This window comes from Carya illinoinensis, chromosome 7 (genome assembly GCF_018687715.1).
Source record: "Carya illinoinensis cultivar Pawnee chromosome 7, C.illinoinensisPawnee_v1, whole genome shotgun sequence".
In the NCBI taxonomy this organism is placed as follows: Eukaryota; Viridiplantae; Streptophyta; class Magnoliopsida; order Fagales; family Juglandaceae; genus Carya; species Carya illinoinensis.
The window spans coordinates 25,525,844-25,535,991 of NC_056758.1; the positions used below are offsets into that span (position 1 = coordinate 25,525,844).

Consider the following 10,148-nt stretch of genomic DNA (forward strand, 5'->3'; position numbering starts at 1 on the left):
ATGTCATTCTTTCTCTACCACTATGTACCTACTACCGTTGTGTGGATGTGATCTTGTTCTAGTTGTGAATTGGCTCTATTTACTAGTACCAATTCTCTAAGATTTTACCAAGCTTACCAGAAGTCTAACTGTGGCAAGGTAACTCAATTCCAAGGGCTTAGCTCCTCGAATCTCATTATGGAAGATCCTGAAAGTTTTTATTTACAATCTTAGGGAATTCATAGAGGGCTTGTTCTACGATTAATGAAGGCTTTTAATGGTAGTTCCTCAATTACCATCCGTAAGGAGTTGCAACTACTAACAGAGTAATTTAGCTTACTTTTCAAGGAGCTTCAGAGGTTTTCTCCTCACAACAGTTAAGACCACAAAGTTCATTTAATGGATGGCGCCAAGCCTATTAGCATCAGACCTTACCATTACTATCATAAAGGAGGCAAATGAGCAAATAACAAATGAGCTGTTGGAAAATGGGATCATTCACCCCTATTCATCTTTGGTACTCTTGGCATGCAAGGTTAACGATAGCTAGCTTATGTTTGTCGACTATCGAGCACTTAACTAAGTGACCATCAAAGATAAGTATCATATTCCTATTATTGATGAACTTTTAGATGAGCTAGATGTGACTTCCATATTTTCTAAATTGGACATATGGTCGGGGGTATCACCTAATTCGAGTGTGTTCCAAAAATATACCAAAAGTAGCTTTTGAAACATACCAATATCATTATGAATTTTTAGTGATGTCTTTTGGCCTCACTAACGCACCCTCAACATTCCAAAATCTTATGAATGATATTTTTCATTCCTATTTGTGAAAGTTTGTTTTTGTATTTTTTATGCCATTATAGTTTGTAGAAAATGGATGAATGATCATCTCGCACACTTGAAAATTGTGTTTAAACTACTCTAACATCACCACTTGTATGCCACAATAACTAAATGTAAATTTGGGTGTTATGAGATAGAGTATTTAGGGCATGTTATTTCTTCATAGGGAGTTCAAGCTGATCTTACCAAAATTTCCAACATGCTACAGTGGCCAGTCCCTATCTCTATTAAGGCTCTGCAGGGTTTTTTTTGGCTCTCACTAGCTACTACTGCAAGTTTATAAAAATTATGGACGTGTTATATCCCCTCCTCACTGCGGTAGTATGCAAGGATGCTTTTCACTAGGATCAAACGGCCACTAAAGCATTCAATAAACTTAAGCAAGCTTTGGCTACACCTCTTGGTTTGGGGTTCCCATGTTTCTCCAAAACATTTATCATTGAATGTGATGCCACAGGAGAAGGCATTGGTGCTATACTAATGCAAGAGGGATGACCTCTGGCCTATCTAAGTCAAGGACTTAAGGGGAAGAACCTTCACCTCTCTACCTATGAGAAAGAACTCCTTGCTCTTGTGATGGTTGTAAAAAAATGTTGTGCTTATCTATTGGGTTAGAAATTCAAAATACATACAGATGAGCAAGGGCTCAAATATTTGGTGGAACACAGGATTAGTACACTTGCCCAACAAAAATGGATTTCTAAATTAGTTGGAAATGAATTTACAGTGGAGTACAAAGCTAGATGTGAGAACAAGGCTGCAGATGCCTCTTTAAGAATCAACACAGAGGAGGGATCACTCTATGCTACAACAATATCCCAACCATCAACACCATGTCTCGATAAAGTTAAGCAAGTTTACCAAGATGACTCAATCTTGTAAGGGTTGCTGGAGAAGCTCTAGAAAGGAGACTTACATGATGGTCACCACTCTTTGTGGCGGGGGTGATTTTTTAAAGGAGTTGACTTCATCTTGGTAACTCTTTTCACCTTCACTGGCAAGCCATGCAGTAGATACACAACAGTCCATTAGTTAGGCATTCAGGTTATCACAAGACATTAGCAAGGGTTCAAAAATTTTTTTACTGGCCTAGGTTAAAGACAACAGTCCGTAGGCTCATCCGAGATTGTGATACTTGCCAAAAAGCCAAAATCGAACACTTTCACCTTACCGACCTTCTCCACCCACTGCCTATCCCTAACACTCCATGGCATGACATTAGTATGGACTTTGTAAAGGGACTCCCCATCTCCCATGGCAAAAGTGTTATTTTTGATATGGTGAAGCACTTCACTAAGTACGCACATTTTATTCCCCTCCACCACCCTTACACAGCAAGCACAGTGGCAAACCATTTTTGGAAGGCATGTGTGATTCCATGAAACGCCCAAGTCCATAGTAAGTGACTGTGATGCAATTTTCACCTCTCAATTTTGGTCTGAGCTATTTCACCTACAAGGAACTCAGCTCAATCTCAGCACACACCATTCACAAATGGATGGACAAATGAAGGCCATCAATCAAAGCTTAGAAGGATACCTAGAGCGTTTCACCGGAGAAAAATCCAAGGAATAGAGTAATGGGTTGGCGTTAGCTGAGTTTGGGTATAACACCAGTGAGTATTCCTCAACTCGAACAACCCCATTCAAAGCAGTGTACAGATTTACTCCCCCATGTCTCCTTCAGCACACATCAGGCATAACACTAATCTAAGCCGTAGAAGATAACCTACACATCAGGTATGAAATGCTAAACATTTTTAAGGATAATCTCAAGGAATTGCAAGAAAGAATGAAAAAATTTGCATATTTGAAGTGAACAGAAAGAAATTTCAAAACAAGCGAATGGGTTTACCTTTGTCTAAGACCCTACTAGCAACTCTCGGTAACTACATGGCAGAATAAAAAACTAGCCCAATAGTTTTTTGACTCTTTTTAGATCGATGCTAAGGTGAGTAAAGTCGCATACTGCCTCAGCCTACTGTTGGAGACACCGATTCATCCGATTTTCCATGTTTCTTGCCGCAGGAAACATCTTGGTACCGCCTCTCTTCCTCAACTGCAGCTATCCCAGACAAACACCAATGGTTCAATCCACACCACACCAGAGAAGTTCTTGTAGAGAAGGCTCAAACGTCGCGGAAGCAAAATAGTCACCAAGGTCCTGATCAAATGGGCAAGCATGGCAACTAAAGACATTGTGGGAAAAACTAGCTGATTTTAGGGAGAAATTTGGAAACCTTACGAACAAGGTTCTTGAAGAAGGGAGTTTTGTCATAACTCTTACGCATGTGCAGCCATCAAAGCTATTCAAGAAATGCAACACCACAGTGATATGCACTTAAGCCACCACTTGTTTGAAATTCTAAGGGTAGGGTCTAATTTTATGTCTTATTTATTTATTTATTATTCCATATACTGTTTATTATTAGTGGTCCAAGAAACATGGATCTATTTGTCGATAATTGTCATGGTCTTTAAGAATATAGGGCTTAGTGGATTTGATTGTCCATCCAATTGTAGTGGGTTTGTATTCCTTAATTAATGGGTTATGGTTATCAGTTTTAGTCCAGTTCTTATGGCGTGTTTGTATTTAAATATCCAGTTTACATTAATGGAAGATCTGAATCCTTTTGCTCAATGCCTTGCACGCATTTTGGAGGACTGTTCCCTTGAAGTACCATATTATTTTTTGCTTTTGGTTGGGACACATAACAGTTGGTATACATTGCCAGGTCGGTTTACAAGATGAATGTGAAAATAACAATCCACATACAGTTTCAAGGGAAATCATGAGTCTTGAGCCCAAATCCTCACAGTTCTATCACCATCAAGGCCAGCAGAAGCAATTTTGTTCTCAGTCGGGTGACAAGTAACAGAAATAACGGTATCAGAGTGACCTTCAAGTTTCTGAACCAAAGTTTTCTGCTGGAGATCCCACAAATATACACAGCGATCCTCTGACCCACTTACAATGTATTTCCCATTTGTGACAGAAAATGTGGATGTTATACAGTAAACTCTATTCACATGCCCCGTGTAAATCTTCAAAAACTTTCCAGTTGAGTAGTTCCACAACTTCTGCACCAATAATTGAAAGAATTAAACGGTATTTCAAAATAGGTGAATTGATAAAATTAAATGGTATATTTGAAACTGGAATAAAATAAAAACATAGAAAAAATGAATCAAGTGCTAATTAGGGATTTATAATTAAACAGATCTCAACTTTCTTAAATGGCTGTGGCGATACCAGCAAAGCTTCAAAGACACATTCCCTATCATTTTTGAGGTTGTACAAGCAAAGGATGTAGTTGTAGCTGATCTCTTGGTTCTCTCTCATGACTCTCCTAAATGGAATGTAGATTTCATTAGGGTAGCACAAGATTGGGCGTTAAGAGGTTATCGTCAAGTTCTTCACTTTACTGTATTCAGTAAGAATGACCGAGGGTACCAAGATCAACTTGCGCCCTTCCAAGAAAAGTAGATTCATGGTTAGATCATTCTACAAAGTATGACCACTTTTCCATGAAGGAATATATGGAAGACGAAAGCTCATTTAAAAGCAACTTTTTTTGTTTGGACAGCCTCCTTCGGCAAGATTCTTACAACAGATTATCTAAGGAAACATCAAGTAACCGTCTTGGACTGGTGTTGCATGTGTAAGAAGAATGAGGAATCGATAGATCATCTTCTTTTATATTGTGAGGTGGCTAGGACCTTGTGGGATGATCTTTGAGGGAGTTGGATTATCATGGGTCATGTGTCATACACCGATGGATTTTCTAGCAAGTTGGAGAGGCCTCCAAGGCAATCCACAAGTGGCATCAATCTAAAAAACAGCTCCTATATGTATGTGTTGGTGCATGTGGTAGGAAAGAAATGGTAGAAGCTTCGAGGATCCCAAGAGGAAAATGGATGAGCTTAAAATTCTATTTTTAAAAACCTTGTTCTTATGGGCTGGGGTCATTGATTTTAATGGATTAAGACCTTGTTTGGTTAGACAGACAAGATAAAATGAGATGAAAAATATCTAAATAGTAGTAAGATAGTTTGTAAATATTAGTCAAATGATTTGAGTTAAGATATTTTATAGGATTTTGAGAAAGAGAGAAAAAATTGAATAAAAATATTATAAAGTTAAAATATTGTTAAAATAAAATTTTTTAACATTATTTTTTATTTTGGGATTTGAAAAAATTCAATTATTTTTTTGTATTTTCAAGGAAAGTTTGGGAAAGTTGTAAGAATTAAGTAATGATTAGATGAAAAATTTAAAAATGAAAAGTGTTTGAATTTGAATGGTGTTTGAATGTTGAGATAAGATAAGATAGTTTGTAAAACCAAACAGGCCTAAATGTCCATGATTTTCTTCTTTCAGCTGTAAATCGTAGTTAGGTACTTCTCATGTATACTTTCTCTATACTTGGGCTATGCCTTCTCTTCTTATGAATAAAACTTCTTGATTACCTAAAAAAAAGAAAAAAAAAAAAAACTTTCCTAAAACCAATTTGGCCAACTATAACAATCCAAGGAAATCCCAAGTCACATATGAGCTTATACTCATTGTTAGAGTGCATAATCGTAAAAAGACCCCATGAGGGAATAACTGTAAAATGCATATTTTAGAAAGGTGGATTGAATTTGAAGCCACCATTTTCCCTCTTCTTTGTTTTCAGTTCTCTCAACCTAATTGTGGCAGTCCTAAACAATTAGTCGATGTTACAATTGGAGTTCCTTGAAAACATTATAAAAGGCAAAAACTTCTTATTCCAAGCAAATTTAAGAACCATACTCAATTCATGGCATTACAATCATCCTCCACCCCCCCCCCCCCCCCCCCCCCTTCTTCTTTTGAATCGCTAACATTCTCATTGAGCCATACCATTGTAACTTGTAAGTGGCACAAAAGTCATTTCTAATAGGGGATTGCTTCAATAACATTTGTAATGATTCAAGGAAAGCACACACCGTGTCTTGGCTTTATACTCCAAAATTATCAGTAAATGCTATAATTAAAGCTCTTAGAATCATTATAGAAAGCAAGAATTACTTCCTCTTAGGTAATGTTAAATGTTATTCAATACCCTTTTCTACACAATTGAGGTATTACACCGACTGACTTAAATCCAGACTGACCAAAATCACTTGGCAGTTCATTTTGGTTGTCCAAAAATTGACTTATATTGACTCAACCAAAGGTTATTATGGTGACCTCCATCTGTCTTTGCCTCCGCCTCCCTCTTTCACTCCCTTCCCTCTTGAAAAAAAGGGTTAGTGACTTACTATTTTTTAGGTTTTGAAGTTTGAGGATTGTAATGTTTTGCTTGCTATTTTCTTTTTCTCTTTAATCCGAGCTAGTGAAGCTGGCTAGCTTTGTTTTTTTATCAGTAACAGTTTTGGGCTAGCTTTTTCCCCTTTATTGTTAGGTTTTATTTTGTGTTGGCAATTTTTTGCATCAAAACATGCTTTTTGTCTCTCTTTGATGAATTTTATGCTCAGTTGAATGAAATTGTTAATTCTAGTTTTAACCATGATGAGAAAACTTTGATTGTCAGAAAAATCCTGAGGTCTCTACCAGAACGATTCAAACCTAAGGTCACAACTAACAAGGAAAGGAAGGACCTTGACAGCATGAGGGTTGAAGAGATTGTTGGTTATTTTCGAACATATAAACTTACTTTGCCAAAGCCAGAGAAAAAATCTCTAGCTTTGATGTCTAGTAAGGAAGAGACCAATGATTCCTTAGATGAAGAAGCTTTTAATTATGAATATCTTGCCTCATTAGCTATGATTGAGACCTTGACTGCTCATGATCTTTTATCTTTTATTTTTTATTTCTTTATTTTTATTTTATATCCGTGGGTGTCCGGACCAGCTTGCGCGCACTTCGACTAATCCCACGGGGCCCTGAAGTTAACAGCCAGGTAAAACCTCCAATGGCCTTGACTGCTCATGATCTTCAAAGCTTCTATATCATTCCTCTCCCCTCAAAGACACCACCATAGGCATATTGAGGTGAATGTCAAAATCATAGTGAACAAAATTAAAACGTTATGAATTTACATTGAGAGATTAGTCTAATTCTTAAACCACACAAAGTTCTTGTTCATAATCTGAGAAGAAACCATCGGAGTTCAAAGAGATGCATTTACCCAGAAGTATGGAGCTCAGGAGATAAGTGGGTTGTTTATCTAAAGCAAAGACAGTTTGTTACAAGGGGTTGTAAGTAGGGTTTCACCCAATCCTCGGCCCCACTTGGGAAGGCAGCAATCTTCCACCCTGCCCCCAACCCTGCGCAACCTCTTAACTGCCTGCCCTTGCCAAACGGCATATTTTTCAAACCCCCCCCCCCAAAAAAAAAAAAAAAAAAAAAAACTCTCATCAATTATTAAAAAGAAAAAAAAAAAATCCACCCCCACCATCCAGCCTCTGCAATCCCAAACCTCAAATAGGCAAATACACCCTAAAAATAGAGACCCAAAAGCAAATCCATAGATCTAAACAAATATACATGGCTCCAAAACGTATACACAGATCCAAAACAAGTAGAAGAAGAAGAGATGATAGATATGCAAACTTCAGGATGAGGCCCATGGTGCGTGAAAGTGTGTCTCTTCCTCAGCATGAGACCCATGACCACATGCCATGGGTCTCCCTTTTAGAGAGGAAGAAGAAAAAGGAGAAGAAGGAGAAGAGAAGAAGAAGAATGTAGGGACAGAGAAAGAAGAAAAAATAAGAGGAACAAACGAAAGGAAAAGAAGCAAAAATAAGAGGGCTGAAGTGATCAGTGGATTAGGGGTTTTCTTGTTTTTATATATAGGGTATATGTGCAGGCAAGTAAAACTTGGGTGGGTGGATTGAAAAAAAAAATGAGGGCTCAAGTGATCAGTGGATTAGGTTTTTTATTTTTATATATATATAGGGTATACGAGAAGGCAGGCAGGCAAAAATTGGGTGGGTGAATCCCATATATATTTTTGGCCCAGGATAACTAGCAGGCTGCCAATGCAGTGCCCTACGGGCTGGGCAGACGGTCCAGGAAGTGCCCCACCCCCCACCCCCCCCCCCCAAAAAAAAAAAAAAAAAAAAAACAACAAAAACTATCCAGCCCTAGTTGTAAGTAGAATTATTTGTAAAACTGACTTCTTCTAGTGAATTGGTTTTCTTTGGGTTGGCTGCCCTCGAGTAGTTTTTTTTTTGAGAAGTTCTTCAAATATCTTCCACTTCGTCGCCAAATTTGTCTTGATTATTTTGCTTTCTTTGTAATTCAATGATTTTGTGTGGTTGCATGACTTCTAAATTGGTAATTATTTTGTTGTAATTATTAAAACACACCCTCTGTAGGTGTTAGCTGGAGTCCTTAAAAGTTTTCATCTCCATAAAAGTTTTGGGGATTAGGATATTGTATTCTGTTTGGGTACATTAGAAAATGTAAGAGAAGAGAACAACCAATTGCTAAGTGATAGTCCAACAGTACAAACTTTTAAGCCGATATTCGCCAGTAATGCATTCTTTGTTCAAAGATTGTTCGTTCATACCCATTTAGCCATATATGATCTCTTACTTATCAAGGAAAAAAAAAAAACCATATATGATCCCTTGCACCCCTCTCACACCACCTCAAATTGGCTAGCCCACCGACAAGCAAACAGCACCTGTTATTGGTGCAGTTCAGTAACTGCCCCTAACTGGACATTTGTGGCAGTCATGGTTCGAACATCAGAAATGGCCAAGAGCCGGGGTTTGGCCAAGTAGTAAGGGCCTTGGTCTTGGTGGTATGCTCCCTTTAGGTCTAAGGTTTGAATCCTCTTGGGTATAAACAATTTCTAGGGGTCCGTAGACCAAGAGGATTTCCCATTGAATTACCAGAGGTGCACTTGGGAAAAACTCTTTTCTGAGGACCTATGCACCCCGGGATTCGTCTGGACTTGGTTCTTGGACACCTGGTGTCAATAAAGAAAAATAGCCAAGAACATATGTGAGGGGCTTGGTGCCCAACCCTAATTACAACCTGGTTCTAAACCAAGTCACACATCAAGATGTCCTTATTCAAAATTAGCTAAAACCCAAACTGAATTACCCACAATTACGAGGGAGAGTTGAGAAGTCGCACATTAAGAAGTCCTCAGCTAAAAATTTAAAATTAGCTAAAACCCAAACTGAATTACCCACAATTACGAGGGAGAGTTGAGAAGTCGCACATTAAGAAGTCCTCAGCTAAAAAGTTACTAAACCCAAACTGAATTATCCATTATTGCTAGGGACAGTCGAGTTGTGGCAGTAAACCCCAAGAAATGTGTTATGATGCATTAAAAAATCTATAATTCCAGTTAAAAAAGAAAAATAAAACTTACAAGGGTGTCATTGAGCGTGGCGACGAGGATGAACTTGCCGTTGGGTGAGAACTTGGCGAACGACACGGCGGGGACCTTGTCGTCGATGAGCGTCTTGAGGAGCGTGGCCGTGGAGGAGTCCCAGATCTTGCAGGTGCCGTCGTGGCTAGCGGAGACGATGAGCGAACCGTCCCGGTTGAAGTGTACAGACGTTACAGGCATGGAGTGGGCCCGGATTGCGTGGAGGCATCTGCCGGTCTTGACCTCCCATATGCGAATCGTCTCGTCGAATGACCCGGACACGATGAGGTTCGACTGCGGGCTGAAGTTGACACAGAATACAAAATCGGAGTGGCCCCGCAGGGTCTTCACGTGCGCCGACTCGGTAGCGGCGGCGCGTGCGTCCCAGATTCGGAGGGTGCGGTCATCGGAAGCGGAGCAGATGTAGTGGGAGTCGGAGGACCAGGCGAGGTCGGAGATCCCGTCGGAGTGACCGACAAGGCGGTGGACGAGGGAGAGAGTTTGGGAGGACCACACGATCACCGTTTTGTCAAGGGAGGCCGAGGCCAAGAGGGTGCCATCGTTGGAGAACTTAACGCACGAGACGGCACGTGTGTGGGCGGTCAGGGTTTTGAGGTGGCGGTAGGGTTTGTAGGGTGTACCGCTGGCCATGGCGGTGTTTATTGCTCGGAGCTTCCTGTGAACATTTACATTTGCAAGCTTCTTCCGTCTAGCACGTGATATACATTCTGTCCTAACTCCGAAAGCTGTATAAGTGAAAGTTATAGGTACACGTAGCTTACTTATAACTCATTTCCTTATAAATAGCTTGTAATTATAAATTAATTTTTTTGAAAAAAGTAATTATAAATTAACTAGTGAATCGTACATTTATATTTAATAAAATTTTGCAACTTATATAAATGGTTGTTGTGATGACTCGCTTTTGAGTGTATTTTCGCTAAAATAATTGTTTTTATTT

At 39.2% G+C, this 10,148-nt stretch overlaps 1 protein-coding gene across 1 annotated transcript; it reads right to left on the reverse strand.

Moving 5' to 3' along the window:
- Positions 1–3,484: 3,484 nt before the first annotated feature.
- LOC122317397 (COMPASS-like H3K4 histone methylase component WDR5B) lies at positions 3,485–9,947 on the reverse strand. Its single transcript, XM_043134472.1, has 2 exons — positions 9,188–9,947; positions 3,485–3,911 (listed from the first exon to the last, which is right to left on the reverse strand). The coding sequence occupies exons 1-2, from the start codon at positions 9,836–9,838 to the stop codon at positions 3,621–3,623; spliced, it is 942 nt and encodes a 313-aa protein (XP_042990406.1). The 5' UTR covers positions 9,839–9,947; the 3' UTR covers positions 3,485–3,620.
- Positions 9,948–10,148: the final 201 nt, after the last annotated feature.